Source organism: Olea europaea, chromosome 6 (genome assembly GCF_002742605.1).
Source record: "Olea europaea var. sylvestris chromosome 6, O_europaea_v1, whole genome shotgun sequence".
NCBI classification, from domain to species: Eukaryota; Viridiplantae; Streptophyta; class Magnoliopsida; order Lamiales; family Oleaceae; genus Olea; species Olea europaea.
In genome coordinates, this window is record NC_036242.1 from 11019738 (window position 1) to 11043270 (window position 23533).

At 34.9% G+C, this 23533-nt stretch overlaps 2 protein-coding genes across 2 annotated transcripts; both read right to left on the minus strand.

The window, feature by feature from the left end:
- Positions 1–15653: 15653 nt before the first annotated feature.
- LOC111395152 lies at positions 15654–17774 on the minus strand. Its single transcript, XM_023021159.1, has 5 exons — positions 17363–17774; positions 16977–17164; positions 16342–16609; positions 16056–16258; positions 15654–15923 (listed from the first exon to the last, which is right to left on the minus strand). Exons 1-5 carry the CDS (start codon positions 17772–17774, stop codon positions 15654–15656), a joined length of 1341 nt encoding a protein of 446 aa, XP_022876927.1.
- On the minus strand, positions 17775–19379 carry LOC111395153. The gene has a single exon (XM_023021160.1). It carries the CDS (start codon positions 19377–19379, stop codon positions 17775–17777), a length of 1605 nt encoding a protein of 534 aa, XP_022876928.1.
- Between the last annotated feature and the right edge of the window lie 4154 nt (positions 19380–23533).

The window sequence follows — 23533 nt, forward strand, 5'->3', positions numbered from 1 at the left end:
TTGAATTATAACATTGTATATTATTATTATTAGGTGGCCACGGTTGTCACATTACGTTACTATAATATTTTGCAAAATGGACCACAAGTCCTTTTCACACTATTGAATTCTATTAAAGCATCCAATCAGAATTTAAACACCTTTCCTTTACTTCATAAGCGTGGTAAGTATGGTAAAATTGCGTGGGTTGCAGGTGTTGACGGGGATGAGTGAGTAATAGTTGGTTGGAGGAGGTGATTTACTAATATTATTTTTTTAAATTTTTTCTAGTTGTTAATATGTATTTGATTGTTTTAATTGAGACACTTTTTAAAAAGTTATGTGATTTGAATTGCAATTTTTCTTATTTTTTGTGTGGAAATTGATAACCTTTAATCCAATTATTTGTATGCCTTACCTTCTACCTCCATTGGATTGATTTGTGTAGAGATTGATAGCCTCTAACCCCAATTTTTTTTTAGGCTTTATGAGACCTATTTTCGACCTCCATTGGTATGCGATCATGCCCTGATAGAGAAATGCGTTGTCGGTCCGCATAGTAAGTTGATCTTCTAAATTTTAACGAACAAGTTGATCAACAAACAATCAGTCTCCAACTATGAAAATCGTTTAAATTATAATTAAATCATTATGAAAATTAGCCTCACTTCAAATTTGTAGGCCCAGCCTACGTGATGATTTAACAAATATTTTGGCCTTTTTTATTTCATTAGTTGACACGCACGTTGCATTTATAAAATTGGAACAATGAGTGACTTAGGCTATTATATAGTAGAAATGTGCTACATGTATAGAAATTTTCCTCACAAAAATCTTACAGACAAGACATAGCAGGGCGTGGGTGGTTTATTTTTTGCAATAAAATATTCACATGGGTCCCACCCCATGTAAAATTTCTGTGAGGCTTTTGTAAGGGAGATTTTCGTATCTTCAGTTTTTATTGTATATAGTAAATGTGTATGGATATGGTGATAGAAGAATTATGAATGATTCACACATATATCTCACGCGGAATAATTATGGCATACCTTAAATAAGAACCTCAAGTTGGAAATAACAGATGGATGATTTTTGTACTGAAAGGAGCACGCATATAGAAACGGCAACAGAGAAAAGGTTTTGGGAACATGAGATAAATGCTTTTCTTCCGATAATTCTTTTTATCAATCAAGGTAGAATTACGAGGTGCAAGTGGTTGGTCCCGTTTGATTTATTTCTTCATGTTAATAAATATTATGTTAATCAAAGTTATGGTATGATATGGTATGACCATCCAATACCAAAGATATGATATGTATTGAATTCTTATCGATTTCTAAATATATAATAATGGTATGATATTTTTGACACATGATTTAATATTTTTATTTGGGACTGTACCGTTATTCGTTTTCTACTGAGTATTTCCGTGTACTCACAATTTCTCCTACCCCTCATAGGTTATAATGGGTCGTTGGTTGGTGGGTGATGAGGTGTAGTCGTAGTTCCAGAATTTGTGGAACTCAATAAATTAAATCGGATTTATTTTAGTTTATTTATTATGTGAAATTTCGTCATTTCGGATTTGAAACAAATTTATTTGGTCATGTTTTCCTATAATTTTCATTTAATGGCAGAACAATAAAAAATTTCACTTTATGATGTTCGATGTGTTTATTTAATTATTGAATGGAATTTTAGTAATGATTTAGATGTTTAAAATTTGGGTCTTACAAAATGGTATCAGAGTCCAGTGTTCTAAAATTAATTCTGTAGACTTTAAAAAATATATATATTATAACAAGAAAAGTTTTGCAATTTTCAAGATGTAGTTTTAAGTATTTATTTTATTATTAATTATCAAAAATAAATTTTTTTTTACTAAAAGTTAAGTTTTGCAAGAGTATTTTTGATATATTATTTGATCAAAATTTTTGGATTTTATTTAGGGAATGTGCTATTTTTAATTAAATATGGAAAGTGGGTGGACAAATTTCCTAGAATATTGATTTAACCGAAAAGATCACACGTTTCCTTCAAAAAAAAATGTGGTTAGTTATCTTGAAATTGTGATTTTAAAACTTGAGACTTTTTTTGACCTCCACATTGATTTATATGTTTTTGTAGCAAAATAAAAGAACCCAACTTTAGCACTAGAAAATAATTGACAGAATCTTTGACCTACACACACATTTGGAGGTGGGGCCATTTCTTCCGTCCAATTGTTTATTCATGTGGGGCTTGACGATTGTTAGAGGAGGTCAGATCATCTATCATCCATTTTTCTAGCACTTCAGTAAAATTCAAAATATAAGTTACTCTATCTTATAGAAGATCTTATAGTTATTCTCCATTTTCATATATTTCCCCCATTCTACCTTCTTCGAAACTTTATTCTCACTACAGTTTTATTAATGAGATAGAGGTTTAAAGTTTAAAAGAAATTATTCAATTTAAAGGTATGGTTAGCATTTAAGATTTTTATTCTCCAATGTCACATAATTTTGAAATGACTGTACTTATAAACATTATATTCTTTATAACATGTTAATGGATTTGTACATGTTGACTTTCTTTCAATTTTTATTTTTAAAGATGATATTAAAAAATAAATAAATAATTCTCATAGATGTAATATGTGGTGTCATATATTTATTTGCATTAATTGAATTTTATAGGTTTATTAATGAATATACCTTGAAATAAAAATTGTATGCGAATTTGTTTTTAAATATAATGTAAAATAGGATTATGTTCTTTTAATTATTTAGGATTTGATATCATATATATTAAGATAACGCTTTCCAAATTTGAGACAATTTTTACTATAGTCAGTTAAATATTAATTATTAGCATAGTATTTGTCAATTATCTTCAAAACCTTCAAGTTGTTATGTTAAGTTCTTTAGAGATTAAAATATTATTGCTAGTATTTTACTTTAAAAAAATAAAAAATAAAAAGTTTGCGTTCACGTCACTGTTCACCCGAACGGTGATACTGTTCACGTGAGAAATTTTGTTTTTTTGACTGTTTTTTTCAAATGATTGTTTCAAACGATTGTCATATAATTAGTTTATATGAGAATTAGATTAATTTAAATTGTCAATGTATTAAATGTGCGTGTAGCTAATCTTTACGTGCTATTAATAATTTTTTTGATATAAATTTAAATATATGGTGTAATATATATATTTTATTTAAGTTCTAAAACGTGTGAGAATTGAAGAATCCTTGGCACTCGACAACCACTTGTCAATCACCCACGACGCTCTAAGGTACGTAATGTGGGTAAGAAAATAAATGATCATTCAAATATTTTGTGTAACTATTGCCTAAACATAGATTAATGATATGTACATTTTTTTCCTTGTCGAGAACTTTTCAATTATTCAAGACAATTTTCAATGACGAAAATATTTTAAAGAGTGGAGATTATAACGCCCTGAAAATTTTGGAATAAAAATGTATTTGTTTTATATATTACATTTTTATATTTTGAAAAAAAAACGAGGATTTGGGTCAAATATTTAAATATTTATAGAGTAATGATAAATATATCAATATTGGACTCATTGGATAGCTCGTAATTAACTATGTATATTAGGCTCGAGAAAAAATTGATTTGAATAAGTTGAACTCAAGATATTGAAGTTTGTAGACTTGTCACTTTTTAGTAGTTGTTTATGATTTTATTTTTGAATTTATGATGGATGCCAACGTGTAAATTAGATAGGGAAGATAAAGTAGCTTCTTTCCTTCCTTTTTATTTTATTTTTTATTTTATGACATATATAATATATAATGGACACTTTCTTGATATAGTACACCACAGTCCAATTTACACCTAATGAAATCATCAATGAACACCCATAATGCATCATTTTTTTTTTTTTTTTAACGAGGTGTCCTAGTTTGCGCCAGACTATATCATCGTCCCTGAACCTCCAGCCCCTCAACAGCTCAGGGAGGTAAATCGCGGGATGTGCCCTTGTTGGTTCTCAGGTTCCCACACGATTTTTACTCCTTCCCCAAAGGGAACCTTCCTCCATAGTGATTAATTCACCAATAATTCCTCCTTTATTGGATCAAAGGTTCCCACTAGGAATGAACTCCCCACGCTTGGTTCCAGAACCCTCCAATGTGATTGTTCCGCCAACTTGGATGTGCTCCGGGGGGTCCCATAATGCATCATTTTGAATCTATGTACAAATGCTAAAGTGTGCCTTCCCTTATATGTCATACCTTTGGTGCAGCCAATTTTGACTGTCGGTCACCCTTGGCTCCATTACAAACCTAAAGCAATGAACCTTTTTTTGAGGAAATCATGAACATCACAGAGTGGAAAATGGCACAAATTAAAAACTTGCCTAAGATATGAGAAGATGAAACACTCACCATCTTTCCAGAAGAAAATATTAGGGCTGTTGTTTTTGGTTCTCTAATCCTCATAATCACTGCAGTGAAACGCTGAAAACTCATGACATGTAAGATCCACCATACATGGTTTTCAAAGAGAAATTAGAGAGAAAAATTAAGTGCTAATAAGTATTGTAAACAAAGCTATGCTTGATTTCATTTAGATTCATTGATGATACTTCATACATTATGCTGGGATTTTTCTCAAGATAGATGAATCACAATAATCATAAGGAACCAATGAGCAAGTCATAAAAATCATTGGTATGTATAGCTCAATTAGCTTCCAGAAATCATTTTTAGGGCTGGACAAAACTCCCGAATCGAACCAGAACAGAACCAAGCCGAACCCGATGGTTTTTCTCAAGTTAAATACCCGAACGGGTATTTGAATCGAGAACTGATGGGTATGGTTCAATTCTCGATTTTAGGCCAAGACCCGAAGAATCGAATCTCCCTAATTTTTTTAATTAATTTATTTTAAATAAGCAAAATTGTTTTATTTTTTCTAAATAAATTTATTAACTAGTTAATTTAGTTCAAACAAAAAAATATGATTTTCCTATTTTTAATTTTCAGTTCAAAGTCAACTTAATCAAACTGACATCAATCTTATCCAAATCTGTTACTCTACTGTAGTGTCACTTCTATTGGAGAAAATCGAATTGAAGCTCTAAAACGTCTCTCTTAATTATTTTGAGCTCGTTATCTTTCTCTTCCTGTGATTTTAATAATCAAATTTATGAAAAATTCAGCAAAGAGAGACGTAAAAAACACATAAAATTGGACTATATTATTTTGTAAGAACTGAGATTGAACATATCATTAATTAAATTAATGTAACTTTGCATATATTAAAAAATTTAATTATAATACGGTCTGAATGGAACCGAATCGGACCGAACCGAACCAAACCCGAACGGTTCCATAACTAAATTTGGACCCGACGATTCTACTTACTAAATATCAAAAATTTCGAATACATTTCGATTTTTGTTGAAAGCGAACTGAATCGGATCATGTCCAAACCTACTTTGAGGCTTTAGCTAATGTATTCTCTCCTTTTGCAACAATTGTCTTGCAATATAGCAACAATCTTGCTACGGTTATAGACTTAATGCCAGAAGAAACACGTGTAAATATATAATTAGACAATTTAGAATAAAAATCCAATCATTGTATGTCACACCACCCTATCCCCTCAATCTATCATTCTCTGTCCTAGGAGCATTATTCCACTAGCAAAGAGATAAATCATGTTATTAAACTAACAGTTCAATCAGATGATTACGTGCACGTATTTTCCATATGCAAGAAACTATTGACCTACCAACAACTAATTGCTTTGAACTTGCCAACATTTGTCTCATCGTCTCGTCATAAAACACTGTGCTCATGACCTCTGAACACTTTCAAGTAAAAGCACACAGTTGAAAGAAATGCGGATTAATTTCTTGTGAAATCGAAATATTTATACAAAATTCTAGAAATACTCAAGAAAATGTTACAAGTCGTGGAGGCGGAGCCAAGGGGATGGGAGGTGACGATTACCCTCTCAACATTTTGAAAATTTTCCGCATGGAAATTTTGTAAAAAAATCTAAAACTTGTTTGTCTCTATTTTTAAAAGGAAAAATAGTCATAGTATCAAACGTTTCACTTTTATGCGGACTCGATCCAGATCTTTAATTTGTGACGCTCATGATACAAAACTTTTCTAAAATTCACGTATGGAGTCCAAATTAATAGTATCCGTTAGTTTTTCTTTTGGTTGACCAAAAATAAAATAAAAAATCTAACAAAATGTAATTAATTTTTAAAGGGTAAAAGATAACTTTATATATATATATATATAAAAGAAAACCACTATTATCTTCTCCGCTCACCCCACAACACCCCCATCCCCCATAACCAAAAACCACCAAAACTGTCGGCACCCACCAAGCCTCAACGCCACCAAAATCGCCGGCGAGTATCTATGTTAAGAAACCATCTTCTCTAGTGAATCCATATCCCCGACTTCTGAGACGGTGTGTAGCCTCAGCTTTTCAGCGTCTTAACTGAAGAGATTAAAAAAACCAGATCAAAATTTAGAAACGTGGCGAAGCGTTGACTAATGCAACGAGTCGTCATTGGTAATTAAGAAGGAAGAGAACTCGGAAATTACGGCAAAGACCGTCACCAAGGATTTGGTGGTTCCAACCTCCGAGATGGATATTTATGCTGGGAGGAGTTTGTTTTTATCGCCTCCCGCAAGCTCACTTCTCCACCGGCGTTCTGCAAAAAGAAAAGCCTCCACAGTAAAAGCAATAATTTCATCATTGATTTTAGAAGGCTCCTCAGGCTCGATCTTGATTGACTCTGATTCAGCTAAAGTACGAACCTTTGTTTTATTGCTTAGATTTCGTGGCTCCGATCTGGCTAAAGAATTTCCCTTATTTGGATTGAATCGGCGGGTCGGGTAGGATGCAAGTGATTATTGCTAGGGTGGAATCCGACTGGTACTATTACTCAATGACAACAGTTGTGATGTTGTATTGCCTGGGATGTTCGTGTAGTGGTTGAAGTTATTGTTTGGGGTCAGCCTTTGTTCTAACAATTTCAAATTTATTTTATATGGTAGTATTTAGATGATAAATATATAAAATTAGTTTAGGTTATGTGTGTCTATTGTAGTGCCATGAGTAGCCAAAATGCAATCAGCAATATGAAAAAATTATAGAATTAAGCTGAGTGCACTCATGTTGCTCCACGATTATTTTAATAGTGGAGTCCACTTGTTTGATGTGAGAGTACTATAAAAAAATAATGTAAAAAGTACAGTACTTGTAATACAATTGAAAATTATAAGGCCCTGTCTAATAGGGTTTTTTTTTCCATGAAAATGGAAAAAAAATTTCCATTTCCACCCAAAAATTCGTATTTGATGGCAAAAAATTCTATGAAAACATTTTTTATTTCTCCCCCATGTGCCTTGACTTTCTTGGTTTTGAAAGAATTCCAATTCCTTGGATTTTGTTGAGAAAATGGGTTTTCCAACTTTATTTTTTATTTTTATTATTATTTTTGACAGTGAAAACAAATTTTATCCACAATTGTTAAAATATCTATCCATTTAATTGATAATTTTCATGAAAAATGAAGTCAAAAGTACACCAAAAGATCCAAAATTTCAATATTTTTCAGGTGAAAAATTATACTAATTAAACACATTTGGCCCTTGTTTGAGTCCCATTTTTTGGGACGAATGAATTTTTGAAAAGTGTATTGATGGGAACTGTGTGGTTAAAAAATAAGGAAATGTTTTCAATTTGTGTATAATATTATTTTATTGAAAAATGTGTGATTGAAATGATGTCAAAACACTGTTCAAAAATATATTTTTCCAAAAGAATGGGGCTCAAAGAAGGGCTCAATTTCCAGTAAAACAAGTTCTAAGCAATTCAATTCTCTATAATTCGTTTTCTTTCCACCAAAATTTTATTCATGTAATCAAACGGACCATAATTGTAGTTTCATTTCTATATTGAGACTTATGTACTATCTTCTCTATATACTTTTTTCTATTGAGAATCTTCCCCAGCAACCAACTCTAAATTGATGGATCCTTGTGTGTGAAGAAAAGTAAAACCCTATTCCGTGTTTTAAATAGATCAGAATCAGGATAATTTGCAGCTTAATTGAAGTTTAACATTTAGAGGTTTGGGTGGGTTAGCATTTATTGTTAATTATCGCTTCCAAAACCGGCAACAAGTATATATGTTAAGCAACCGTCTTCTCCGGTGAATTCATTTCCCCAGCTTTTTGAGACGGTGTGTAGCCTCAGCTTTTTGGCATGTTCACTAAAGAAATTAAAACAACCAAGCCGAACATCAATAAATTGGAAGTCGTGCAAATGATAGTTGACAAGATTTAAGAGAGTGATAATGAAGATCCTTACTCCGCTACTCTAAAATTTTCTTTAAAGCAATAAAGAAATTTGTCCTCTTTCACTAAGCGATTGAAATTGAATTCCGATCCGTTTCCAATTCTCTTATTGCAATCACTGAGTGTGTTTTGTGTTGTAATTTCTTGTAGATTCCTATGTGGGGAATCAATGGGATGCAAGCAATCTAAAATCAAGAACGACAAAAATGTAAATCAAATGCTAGGAGCAGGAGCAATATATAGATTGAAGCACTGTATGTTTTAATTTTCCTTTTAACTATTATCTATCATTCAATTTTACTGTGCTCGTGATTTGGATTGTTTTGCAGGGTGATATATATACTATAGAGAGAGAGAGAGAGAGAGAGAGAGAGAGAGAGAGAGAGAGAGATTTAGTTGATTATGAGTTGATGAGCCGAGCTACAAAGTTTTCGAAGAAGGTAGAATTGGGGAAAATGGAGAATAACTATAAGATCTTCTATAAGATAGAGTGATTTTTATTTTGGATTTTGCCGAAGTGCCAGAAAAATGGATGACAGATGATCTGACCTCTTCTAACAAGCGCCGAGCCCTACATGAATAAACAATTGGCATGAAGAAGTGGCCCCACCTCCAAATGTGTGTCTAGGTCAGAGCTTCTGTCAATTAATTTTTGGTGCTAAAGCTCGGTTCTTTTATTTTGCTACAAAAACATATAAATCAACGTGGAGGTCAAAATAAGTCTTAAGTTTTAAATCACAATTTCAAGATAACTAACCACATTTTTTTTGAAGGAAACATGTGATCAATTCGTTTAAATCAATATTCTAGGAAATTTGTCCACCCACTTTCCATATTTAATTAAAAATAGCACATTCCCTAAATTATTATTTTCGAGGTGTAATTGAAGAGTAACAACTGGAGGATTTATTTTTGAAAGAACAAAACAAAAAATTCTCCATAATGCTGCAAGAGGAGAAATCCATCTAGCTCTCTGAAAATTTTTAATCTCGTCAACCACATTTTCCTCAGAATGCACTGAGAAACCAAATCTATCATATCCTTTGTATACATATTTATACAAATATTTCACAACTTTGATGGTTGAACAAATTCTACATTTATATGGCAATTAAATTTAGCTAAGAGATATGGATTGTAAGGTACAATCCATTTTTTATCTAACCATTGTCCTCTAACTTTCACTTTCCTCCCATTATTTAAACGTCCATACGTTGGATATGAAAATTCACCTAACAACGTCTCTAGGGCATAATCCTTTGGGAAATGACTTCTGCATTGTTTATATTCATGCATACATTTCTTGGATTTAAAATGTCACAAGGACCATGTATCATGTGAGCAACAACAACAGAGTATAAAATGAGGGTAAATTTGTCTGTCTGGAATCTCAGCGCTAACAAATTTATCTACAGATTCAGGAGCAATGATTTTGGATGCACGGCCTAAAATGATTAAAAAATGAGCATATGGTAAACCTCTTTTTTGGAATTCTATGACATAGATAGATGCAGTTGTAGAACCAAAGATTTTATTTTTGAAAATATCAATTTTTAGTTCTTCTAACTTAGCTCTAAAGATTCAAGTTAAAAGATCAGTTCTATTTTATGATTCGTCATTATACCTTAATTGGTCTTCTATTTCAGGCCAATTTGGATTATAAGTAATAGTCAAGAAAATATCAGATTTACCAAATTTTTGAACTAATGTCATTCTATCCAATGTCATTCCATCCATATATCTTTTGTTCATGTCCCTTGGACCACCAGTAAAAGATGATCGCAGAATGATTCTTTTACCAGTCATGGCTACTCGAGTTTTACCAGACTTAACACAATCTGTAATCCCTTGGTAAAGCTCAGGGCGTATTTCATTTTGATTATTACGAAAATAATCTAATCTAAACATTTCAATCTTCAAGTACATATCTACAACATATTGTTATAACAAATGTCCAGCATGAAGTAAAATTGACTTATGTGAAGGTCTAACCTGTAATTTGTAGGAATAGTATTCCTTACATGATACCTGAGCTCTTGTTGTCTTGTTTTGCACAACTGGAAAAAGTATAGAACAAGAAAATGTCTTACAATATGAAATTTTAAACATTTTAAAAATAAATGTACTAAGCGTAAATAAATTATTCACCTGTATTTTCCACTGCAAAAATTTCTTTAGCAGAATTTAATTGATGAATGTCAAATAAATTTTCATTTGCACATGTTTGTTGTCTTCTGCGTTTGTCAATTCTAACAATACTGTTGTATATTTTAGCTTCACAAATGTACGAACCGTAACAAGTAATAGTGGACCTAAGAGTCCGAATTGTCGATCCGACAAAGACTATTTTCTAGCACTTAATTCAATTTTCCTTTAATTACTATTTGATGAAAACAATTTAAAAGTTATAATGATTTGAGTTTAAATCTTAATTCTAGACAATAAATAAATGCTCACACCAAAAACTTGTAAGATAAAATAATTAGAGGACGTTAGGGCAGAATAATTTCACCTATTGATTACCTTTACATCTCAAATTAAGACTCAATTCTATTGTAGTGCTCGGTCGAATTCTTCTATTGTATTCAATTTACCCATTTTGAGTTCTCATTGAGTCTATTCCACTAATTAAATTTCATATCTCTATGCAAATTTAACTTAGTTAAAGGAGTTCATTGTCCTAGGAATTCAATTATGACCACAATAAATGGCATAAGTATCTCTACACATTATACCAATGTACTAAATTTTACTATATGGTCTAAATTCTAAACTCATATCTCTATTTGTAAAGGATTCACAAAATTCATCAAATTACTGATCAAATAATTTAATGCAATCAATTCATAGCAAGAATCAATACATGGAAAGATTAAAAATCAAGAATCTTAATAAGAAAATATAAAGGATATCAAGTGGGATATATTATTCGCCCTAACAATGGATTTAGCTATGCATAATAAAAGAAGAGCAACAACAAATTGTTTTAGAGTACATCACTAGATTCTTAATAAGAGTATGTAAAAGAAAAAGTAGATCTTACACCAAGAATTCCTCATTCTTCCAATTTATGCTTTACACGATGAATTTGGCGTTGTCTTCTCCTTTTGAATCTCTCCCCCTTTCTCTCAAAAAGTGTTTTTATCTCTAGAATTTGTAGAACCCTCTAAAGTCTAAAAAAAAAAACGTATTTATAGGTCCCTTGCTGTGTAGGAGTAATAGGTTTCTCTCATGGACTCCAAAATGGGCCGAAAATTTGCGCCCTAGCGATCCTATGCGCGGCGCCTCACCCTAGGCGCCGCGTTAATTGATGGATGGCGCCGTAGCACCACCCTTTTTTCTGTCTCGGCGCCTCGGACAAGTGTAGGGCGTCGCGGCACCCACAACTGGTTCTTCTTGATTTCTTGGGTTCTGGTGCTCGTCCCATCTTTGCTTTGTCTATTTTGCCCCTGTATTACAACTTCTTTTCCGTCCATGCCAATAACTTCAATTTAATGATCTTTCTTCGTATCCTTTGCCATCTTGACAAACTTATAAAACAACATTAACACACATTAAAAACGTTCTATACTAGTGAATTCTAACTTAAAACCAAGTTAAAATTTGCATAAAGTCGTGAGTAAAATACACTCGTCAAATACCCCCAAACTTAACCATTTGCTAGTCCTCAAGCAAACACACAAAGAAAAGAAACCAACTAAAGACACAAATAATGATTCGGTTAGATGGCTCGCCTCTTGGCTCAGCATTGAGAACATTATGTCACATTCGTGAGCGATTTCTAGATTGCAATACAAGAGCCAACTATTCACTTATGCTATGCAAAACAGTTGTGTGTGTGAGAGAGATTAAGTGTAACGCTGTACCTTCACAAGTTAGTTCACTCCCCAATCCTCTGTGGTCAATTCTTTTCTTTCTTCACTCGTGAGATTCACACACATCCCAAATTTGTTTTCTTCTACTCTCTCACCATGGTGTGGTTCTAAGGTTTTAATTTTACTTGCCAATGTCTCACACCGCTCTAATTTGGTTTAGCTCTACCGGTGATGTCAATAACTTATTCATGTAATAATTCTCCTCAATTTTGAATGTTTCAACAGTCTAGTTTATACCAAGGATTCAAACCTGCTAGATATCTTTGTCTCCAAATTCAGTTCTTTTGTGTTTTAACTTGTGTACAAACACTTTTCTAACCCTTTTTTTTGTACCTCACCCTTTTTTCCTCTTCTTAACCCCTTTAGCGAGTGTTAGGTCGGTAACTCCCAAGTTAGACGACTTTAGGGCACCACGTTTTGAAAGACCCCTACGGACTTAATAACTCGAGTAAAAAAAGGTACAGGTATGAGATGTAGCTTTGAAGTGCGATGCTTCATTTCTATGAAGCGAAATTTTTAAGGGATAGATCTCTAGCTTGCGGTCATAACTAAGCTTATACCAGAAAGTTAAATACACTCCACACAAATTTGTAACATGCACGGAATCATCACAAGCTTAAATTACTTCTTTCACCGAGTCGAACATCCCAAACCATTAAACAAGTGGTGAAAGGTGTTGTAAATCATGGGGTACAAGGTCCAATACCTAAGTTATCAATTGAGCAAAAGCATATGAACCATCATGTGCCTGTACAATGCTAAACTTAGTACTCATGCATAAATATTACACTGCTTCACATAGATAAGTAAAAACCCAACTCAAGCATATAAATCTTCCATTGTCCATGAACTAACACATGCTCTCAAATATATTTATCATGGCGGACAACACATCCGACTCACACAAGCACGCAACATTTCGGATTTTTTTTACACATTCACACACAATGAAATGATAGACATTCATTCACACAAAAAGAACCGATAGCCAGTAACCCAAGCGATTACCCCCCAAACTTAAACCATATATTGTCCATAATGTAAAGAAAATGAGAGTCAAAGGAGGAGTAAGACTTTACTGAAATCATCTGTGGGTGCCCTCGCCATCGTCTCGTTGAGAGGGATTCGGGTTGGCTGGATACAGTGGATATGTTGGCTATGTCGGAAATGACAAGTTAGGATAGGCGGACACCAGCACTGAAAAGAACTCATTTTGGTAGTGAAATTGGGTATGCATGGAGATCTGTAATTGCTGATATTGGTCGGTCATACAGGATTGCAACTGTGCTAAATGCTGCTGAAGTCCATCATATTGTGCTTGACTTCGTGTTTCCAGTTCAGCATGTCTTTGGGTCAGCTGTAGCTGCAAAGCCTCAATCCACCCAGTAATGTCATCGGTGTTGGAACTAGCAGGTGGTAGAGGACTAGGTCGAGATGGTTATGCTTCAATCCCTTGTGGATGAGCATTTGCAAAGATTTGCTTGGAAGAGAATTGCAAAATCAGCCTCTTAGTCACAGCGGGTTTAGGGTGAACTATCTTCTCAGTAGGAGTAGTTGGAATTTTGTCCCTCCTACATAGGACATGGATTAAGGATGGATAGCCTAAACCGGCAATTGTAGCTCCTTTCAGTGATCGCAAGAAGTTGTTTTGAATAACTGTGCCCATGTCTACGCTGAGGCCTCGCTGAATAATAAAATTTAGTAATGCCCAATCTTTAGTCACTTCACTGATATTACTACTGGGCAAAAGTTTACCACATATGAAATAGTGTCATGTCTTACATTCAGGGAACATACCTACAGCTGGAAAGTTGGTGACATTGGACCTGGATCGTTTCCAAGAGACATCAGGGTAGGCTAACTCTCTAATTATAACTTCCAGATCAATCGCCTCTTCATCACGCAATCTTGAGAAATCATCATCTTTTATATCTGGCAATCCATAGTACCGATTAATGGTGGTACTGTCAAAATGGATCCACTTTCCTCTGACATAGATTTCAGGTCCTGGTGTTCCCTAGCATTTGCATAAAATTCCCGCACCACTGGTATCAGTCCTGGTTGTGGTTGTTTTGTAAAACACTCCCACTCCCATTTTCGGCCCTCAATTTGCTCTTGTATATAAGGTTCCAAATCATCAAATCCCTGCGCTGGAATACAGTTCTTGTGTATAACCATGTCATGGTATTTGCGTTCCGCTTCCTCACTCACAAATTTGCTCGTGTCAAAAGTGCTTGATGAGGATGTCGAGGCCTTCGATTTCTTATTTGGTGGCATTGTATACTGCAATAATCAAACACCTCGAACCACTTAAATCTGCACTAAGGTACTGCAATGACATGAAACACAGGGGTAAAGTGTACAATTGGTGCCCATAAGAAATTAAGAGTCATTGGAACATTTCATCAAACACCTTACATGCAAAGTATAGTTCACAAAGTCATACATGCAATCTCCCCCAAACTTAAATTCAAGTAAAAAAATCACAAACCCCAATTGTGATGGTAACAACATCCACTATAACCCACTAAAAATTTCAAATGTCAAACAAGTGTTGTGATGCATTAAGCTTAAATGACCATTACAAACTAAGGCATATATGAACACAAACCTTGAATCTTGTGGCAAGTCCAAAATCTTGGTGGAATGTAAAGAGATGTACCTAAGATATGAAGTGGGGAGGAAATTGTGTGTTAAAAAATATAAGTGAAATATAGACTAAGGGAGAGATGGAGGGAAAGAGATTAGGGTGAAATTGAGTTGGGAAAAAATTTAAAATGGAAGGGGAGGTGAGTGAGTAATATATAAATACAATAACTAAGAAAAATAAATAAAATAAAATAGAATGGGGAGGGTTTGGCGCCAGGCTGTTGATGTAACGGCGCCGCTATGCCCTGAAGTGGCGTCGCAGCACCAGGTCCCCTTTTTTTTTTAATAAAAATACCTCCTTCCATGTTAGTACCATCCTCATGCATGACGTAGCTTGGTTTTCCTCATCCGTTCACAAAATGTAATTCCGTTTTAGAATATTCCTACAAAACAGAAAGGAAAAGTCATGCCTCTGGCCTAGATTCTCAACAAAGCAGAAAGTTAAACAAAAATGAAGAAACAGATGAAGGAAAGAAAGAAAAAAGACGCTTAGGTTGTCTTCTAAAAAACGCTTCTTTAGAGTCATTAGCTAAACTTAGCGTCGCGATTATTCTTCTACAGCGAGGTCAAGGCTCTCCTTGGCAATGGGAAATCTTCCACGTAGTGCTTGATGCGTTGGTCATTTACTTTGAAATTTCCCTTTGTAGGATGGTGTAGTTCAACTGTGCCATAGGGAAACACTTGGGAGACCGTAAAGAGGCTGAACCATCTTGATTTCAATTTTCTCAAAAAAAGCCTAAGTCTGGAATTGTATAATAGCACTTGACCTCCTACTCTGAAAATTAGTTGACTGATGTTCTTGTCTTGTCATTGCTTCGTCCTTTCCTTGTAAATGGATGCATTCTCATGTATTTCTCTTCTGAATTCCTCCAATTCATGTAATTGCAATGTTCTTGTTTCTCCGACTTTCTTAAGATCCATGTTTAATTGCTTCAATGCCCAGTACGCTCTGTACTCAAACTCCACTGGTAGGTGGCATGCTTTTCCAAAAACAAGATGGTACGGGGACATTCCAGTATGTGTTTTGTAAGCAGTGTGATATGCCCATAAAGCATCATCCAATTTCTTCGACCAATCCTTTCGAGATGCATTCATAGTAAGCTCTAGAATTCGTTTCAATTGTCTGTTCAAGGTTTCCACCTTTCTACTCGTTTAGGGGTGGTAAAGAGTGGTGATTCGATGTTGTACCACGTACTTATGCAACACTACCTGGAATAACCGATTGCGGAAGTGTATTCCACCATCACTTATAATGGCTCTTGGTGATCCATAGCGGTTAAAGATGTGTTTCTTTATGAAGTCCACCACCACCCTAGCATCATTTGTAGGCAATGCTTTTGCTTCTACCCATTTAGAAACATATTCCACTGCAATTAGAATGTATCGATTATTGTAAGATGATGGAAAAGGACCTATAAAGCCAACCCCCAGACATCAAATATTTCCATCTCCAGAATATTGTTAAGTGGCATCTCGTGACGTGCTAATATGTTACCGGTTCTCTGATACTTATCACATGATCTACAAAAATTGTGGCAGTTCTTAAACAGTGTAGGCCAAAAGAAACCACATTGAAGCACCTTTTCTGCTATTTTAGTGGGGCCAAAATGTCCTCCATAAGTCGAAGCATGTACCCATGAAAGGATCGATTTCATCTCATCCTCTGGCACGCATCTCCTAATGATTTGGTCTGCCCCTCGTCTGTATAAATTTGGTTCATCCCAATAATAGAACTTCGCTTCATGAAGTAGCTTCTTCTTCTGCTAATAGGTGAGATCTGGATCCATATAACCACTTGCTAAGTAATTGACAATGTCTGCATACCACGGAGTCTTCTCTATTTGCAATAACTGTTCATCTAGGAAGACCTCATTAATATCCATGTCATCTGAATCCTACAACTGTTCTATCCTTGACAAATGATCCGCTACTTGATTTTCTGTTCCTTTTTTTATCACGAATATCGATGTCAAATTCTTGCAGCAACAGAACCCATCAAATTAGCCTTGGTTTTGCGTCCTTCTTCTTAAACAGATACTTCAAAGCTGCATGGTCTGTATAAACTATCACCTTGAACCCAATCAAATAAGAACAAAATTTGTCAAAAGCAAAAACAACTGTGAGCATTACCTTTTCAGTTGTTGCATAGTTGATCTGAGCATCTGTCAGTGTTTTGCTAGAGTAGTAGATAATATGAAATATCTTTCCTTTGCGTTGTCTAAGCACTGCCCCCACTGTAAAGTCACTAGCGTCACACATGAGCTCAAAAGGGAATTCCCAATCTGGTGCCACTATCACAGGTGCTGATGTCAATTTTTCTTTCAAAGTGTTAAAGGTTTTCAGACATTATTTAGAAAAATAAAACGGTACATCTTTCTCTAGTAGGTTGCACAGCGATTTTGTAATCTTTGCAAAGTCGTGAATAAATCTTCTGTAAAAACCTGTATGTCCCAGAAAACTTCTGATTCCCTTCACTGAATTAGGTGGCTACAATTTTTCAATCACCTGTATTTTGCCTTTGTCCACCTTGATGCCCTGTGTAGAAATTCGATGTCCTAGTACTATTCCCTCCTTTACCATGAAATGACATTTTTCCCAATTAAGCACGATGTTTTTCTCCTCACATCTTTGCAATACAAGAGCCAACTGATCTAAACAATCTTCGAATGAATCTCCAAACACACAAAAATCGTCCATGAAAACTTCAATGTACTTTTCTACCATGTCAGAAAAGATGGCCATCATGCATCGTTGAAAGGTTGTCAGTGCATTATATAAACCAAAAGGCATTCTTCTAAATGCAAAGGTTCCGTAGGGGCATGTGAAGGTTGTCTTCTCTTGGTCTTTTAGAGCAATTATTATCTGATTATACCCTGAATATCTGTCCAGAAGACAGTAATGAGTACGTCCTGCTAACCTCTCCAACATCTAATCAATGAATGGCAATGGAAAATGGTCCTTTCTGGTTGCATTATTTAGCTTTCTATAATCTATACATACTCTCCACTCTATCACTAACCGTGTTGGTATTAGCTCGTTATTCTTGTTCTTCTCCACTGTGATTCCACCATTTCTAAGCACAACATGTACAAGACTCATCCACGAACTATCAGATATGAGATAAATTATTCTTGGATCTAGTAATTTTAGTAATTCTTTTCGCACTATTTCTTTCAAGGTTTGGTTTAACCTGCGTTGTCCTTCTACTGATGGCTTTGACTCGTCCTCCATTAAAATCTTATACATGCACAAAGTTGGACTGATCTCTCTGATGTCAGCTCTCGTCCATCCAATTGCTATTTTGTGCTGTCTGAGTACCTCCAACAATTTATTCTTCTCTTCTCTTGTCATGTCATTTGCAATGATTACTCGAAGTGTTGCAGAGTCTCCCAAATACGTATAACGAAGATATGAAGGTAAGGGCTTTAGCTCGAGAGTGGGTGCCTTTTCCACTGAGGGTACCGGGGATGAAAGGTTGTCACTAAGAGATTCAAATTGCCAATGTCTTCTTCCTATTCGTTGCTCGGCTAAGTTAACAACACATTCAGCTTTTCCTACATTTGTTACTTCCAGTTTTGCCTCACAAAGATTTGTTCGATGCTCTGTCTTCGATATATCTGCCACAAGCTCTTCAAGAACATCTACTTGGAAACAAGTGTCCGAAGTTAATGGATGTCTCATCGCCTTGAACAAGTTGAATATGACTTGCTCATTGTCCACTCGAATAATCATCTTTCCATCATAAACATCAATCAACGCTCTTTCGATAGCCAAGAAGGGAATTCCCAAAATCAAAGGAATGTTTGAATCCTCCTCCATGTCCAAAATGATGAAGTCAGCCGGAAAAATGAATTTGTCAACTTTGACTAGCATATCTTCAATAATCCCCTTCGATCGTTTGATCGATCTATCGGCCAGTTGCAAAGAGATTGTTTTAGTTTTTGTTTCTCTCAACCCAAGAGACATGTAAATAGAGAGAGGCATAAGGTTAACACTGGCACCCAAATCACATAGGGATTGTTCAAAATAATTAGAACCGATTGTACACGGTATCGTGAAACTCCCTTGGTCTTTTAGTTTAAGAGGTAGCTTTCTCAATAGAATTACACTGCACTCCTCGTTCAGGCAGACTATCTCACGTTCTTCCAACTTCCTTTTGTTAGATAGGATTTCTTTCAAAAATTTTGCGTAGCTAGGCATTTGTGCAATTGCATCTGCAAATGAAATATTGATGTGCAGTTTCTTGAAAATCTCTACAAATCTGGCAAATTGATTGTCCAACTTCTTTCTTTGTAATCTTTGAGGGAAGGGAATTGGTGGCACGTAAGCTCTCACGGGGCTGGGTGCTCTCACTATAGGTATTTCTTTCCTTTTGTTCCCTTTGTCATTTAGGTGTTCAGACTCTGCTTCTGTACCGGCCTCTTCACTTATTATTTCTTCGTTTTTTGGCTTTGGTCTCTTCACACGTATCTCAGGAAGTTGTACCCCACTTCTGGTTATAATAGCTTGCAATTGCTCTTTTGGATTGACCATTGTGTTGCCTGGCAATGTCTCTTGTGGACTTTCTGCAAGCTGTTAAGCTATTTGACCAATTTGTGTTTCCAACTTCTTGATGGATGCTTGTTGGTTCTGAAAGTTAGTGCCAATCTGCTGGAACACCTTGTTTGTTTTTTGCATATGCTTTTTGAACATCTCTCCCAAACTTGGTTTTTTCTCCTGTTGGGCGCTGTTTGATCTGTTCCCTTACTGATTATCCGACCATCTGATGTTTGGGTGTTGTCTCCATCCTGGGTTATATGTTTGAGCAAATGGATTAAAATTTTAAGACCCATTCTGAATAAAATTGACTTGTTCATCGGGATAGCCTATAGATGTACAGTTTTCTGTCAGATGATTAGCCCCGCAATTCTCGCAAGATGGACCAATTGTCACTGCATGTGCTCCTTTTTTTGTGATTTCACCGACAACTCCACATGTTTTGTCAATGCTGCTATTTTGGGCGTTGGTAGCTACTGTGCTGTCTAACTCATACATTTCTCCTGTCTTCGATGGCCCACTCTTTTCGATGAGAACATTGAATGTGTAGTGGAAATCAACTCAAACAGTTCCATGGTTTGCTACACAGATTTTCCTATAATTGATCTACTAGCTGAGGCATCAACTTGGGATTTTGACAATGGTGTAAATCCAGTGTAGAAGTATTGCACTTGATTACCTATAGTAATTCCATGGTTTTAGCATTTCCTCATCATCTCATTAAACCTATTTCATGCCTCGTGGTAGCTTTCTCCCTCTTTCTGTTGAAAGGTTTGAATCTCCAATTTGATTTTAGCTACTCTCGTCGGTGGGAAAAATTTATTGCAAAATTTCCTGGTTAGTTCTTCCCATGTAGCAATGTTGGCGTGAAGCTCTGCATCTAACCACTCCAATGCAGTATTTCTCAATATAAATGGGAATAGTCGTAGTTTAACAGTATCTTCATTGACCCTTGGAGCATGAAAGTTCTGACAGTTTTTGAGAAATCTAGAGATATGCGTGTTTGGATTCTCATGAGGTAGCCCGTAGAATTGTAGGGTGTTGCTCATCAAATTGATCCAATCTGGTCTAATTTGAAAATTATTCACCTCAAAATCTAGATACACAATATTGGAGCGCGTGGGTACTGCTATAGGCGTCAGGAACATTGATAATGGCAAATCACTTTCATTTATTTCCCCTCGTTCATGTTGCTGCTTCGGTGGTGCCACCACTCTTGTGGCCATTTGTCTAATCGGCTGAATAGGGATAAGGATTTGTTGATTGTCAGCCATTTAATATTGCTATTTTTGTTTGTGCTCTTTGCATCTTCATCTGAAGGTACGTTCTATCTCCGAATCAAATTGTTCAAGATTGTCGCCTTGGGCACGAAGCATACAATGAACACAATTTTCTGTAAATAAAAGAAATAAACAAATCACATAACAGTTAAAAATAAAGTAAATTAAGACTAAAAGTAATAGTCCTCGGCAACGGCGTCAAAAACTTGTTGTATATTTTAGTTTCGCAAGTGTACGAACCATAACAAGTAATAGTGGACCTAAGAGTCCGGATTTTCAATCCCACAAGGAATATTTTCTAGCACTTAATTCAATTTTCTTTTAACTACTATTTGATGAAAACAATTTAAAAGTTATAATGATTTGAGTTTAAATCTTAATTTTAGACAATAAATAAATGCTCACACCAAAAACTTGTAAGATCAAATAATTACAGGACGTTAGGATAGAATAATTTCACATATTGATCACCTTTACATTTCAAATTAAGACTCAATTCTACTGTAGTGCTTGATCGAATTCTCCTATTATATTCAATTTACTCCTCTCGAATTCTCATTGAGCCTATTCAACTAATTAAATTCCATATCTCTATGCAAATTTGACTTAGTTAAACGAGTTTTTTGTCCTAGGAATTCAATTATGACCGCAATAAATGGCATAAGTATCTCTACACGTTATACCAACGTACTAAATTTTACCATATGATCTAAATTCTAAACTCATATCTCTATTTGTAAAGGATTCACAAAATTCATCAAATTACTGATCAAATAATTTAATGCAATCAATTCATAGCAAGAATCAACACATGAAAAAATTAAAAACCAAAAATCTTAATAAGAAAATATAAAGGATCTCCAATGGATTACATTATTCGCCTTAACAATGGATTTAGTTACGCATAATAAAAGAAGAGCGACAACAAATTGTCTCAGAGTACATCACCGAATTTTTAATAAGAGTATGTAGAAGAAAAAGTGGATCTTGCACCAAGAATTCCTCCTTCTTCCAATTTATGCTTCACACCATGAATTTGACATTGTCTTCTCCCTTTGAATCTCTATCCCTTTCTCTCAAGAAGTGTTTTTGTCTCTAGAATCTGTAGAACCCTCCAAAGTCTCAAAAAAAAAGTATTTATAGGTCCCTTGTCGTGTGGGAATAATAGGTTTCTCGCATGGACTCCAAAACGGGCCAAAACTTTGTGCCCTAACGATCCTATGAGCAGCGTCGCAGCGCCTGGGGTGCGGAGTTGCGTAGTGTTGCGTTAATTGATGGCACCACCCTTTTTTCTATCTCGACGCTGTTCACAAAATATTTCTCTCAATTTAAAACTACCGCAAGTGTACGGATCGTAACAAATAATAAAGTGGATTTTTAAAGGTCCGAATATCGTCCCACAGAGATTGAATAGTTCAATTCTATATAATCTAGCCTTAACCGAATCTAATTGAGTGAAAATATAGTCCAAATGCAAAAAGCCCTAATTTCAATTAAAAACCCTAATTTATATTGAAAACCCAAATTTCTCAATTAGAAACCCTAATTTCGAAATTTCTCTAATTAAACGACTCAAACACTCAAGTAAATGAAATTATGCAAATTCAAAAGCTAATTTATGGAAATGAATCAAAATAAAGTCACTAGGATCACGAATCCCCAATTGAAGCTATAAAAACCCTAATTTCATAAAATCAATGACCCGATGGAAATTTGCCAATTCAATGATCCTAATTCTATCCAATTTATTCTCTCGATATATATTAGACCTATTCTTGCACACCACCAGCCTATATCTCTATTAATGATGCAAATATAAAAAAATGCATGTGGTTTTGTGAACAATTAGAGAATTGCATAAAGTATAGGGTATATCTCTATCCCCTATCGGACCCTATGTTGATTTACACCTTATCGAACATATTCCACTTCTCTCGAATGTAAGAAATAAATTATCAACACTCACACAATCATTGGCCACTAATTGCGAAAAAAAATCAATGCATATAAACCAATCAAATTATCCAAACGAGTCTTTATATTAAATTCATGAAATATGGAATTAAAATAACAGACAATGGTTCATCGATCACCTAGTGAATTGAAAACCTAGCCTAGAATATTCATAATTATAGAAAAAACGAAATTAATAAATATAAAGAATAGCACCCGTATGAAAACTTCTTGAAATCTTGAATAAAGCCTTGAAAACCCGCTTGAATTCTTATGGAATCGGCTTCAAGATCGTGTTTCTTGCCTCCCAAAAGTTATATTTTTCTTCTCTCTGGACGTTCTACCCTATTTTTGATGAATTTTAGCTTTTATATCATATCCTCATGGAGCCCCGAAAGAGTTTTAATTAAAAACGCAAGTTCAGAATTTTCTTCGATTTTTATAGCCATGCGGCCGCATGGTGTTGGTTCAAGTGATCCAACTCAATGAAATCCCTACAACCCTATGTACGGCCGCATGGCATAGTTCTGTGCGGCCGCATGGTTGTAACTTTACAACCTTGTTGTTTTGGTCCCTGAACTTCGTTTTCTCTTTTCTTGATCTCTTTTCTTTCTTTCCTTTGTTCCATCATCAAATATCAGCTCCTAATTGATGTTTGGATCAATCAATTCCTTGATCACTTGCTCGGCTCATCTTTTGATTAATTGCAGTTTAGTCCTTCATCTTTCACTTTTCTTCAATTCAGTCCAATGTTACTTATTTCTTCCTCCAAACGTCTTGTATCGTCCTCAATCTCATACTTGGCATATTTTCATTCTCGTTCTGCACTTTAGCTCAACTTTCCAATATTTGCACCTTAGGTCCCCGAACTATCGCTTTGTTCCGTTTTGGTCCTTTTTCAGCTATTTTCTTCTGAAT

Bases quoted from the DNA above. Each gene is read 5' to 3' on its own strand.
- LOC111395152 (XM_023021159.1), bottom strand. From the start codon at position 17,774: ATGTTGGAGAGGTTAGCAGGACGTACTCATTACTGTCTTCTGGACAGA. The intron at 17,165-17,362 runs GCAAAATACAGG...ACACTTTGAAAG, and splicing joins GGGCATCAAGGTGGACAAAG to AAAAATTGACATCAGCACCT. The intron at 16,259-16,341 runs GTAACATATTAG...TTGGCTTTATAG, and splicing joins TGATAAGTATCAGAGAACCG to GTCCTTTTCCATCATCTTAC.
- LOC111395153 (XM_023021160.1), bottom strand. From the start codon at position 19,379: ATGGTCAATCCAAAAGAGCAATTGCAAGCTATTATAACCAGAAGTGGG.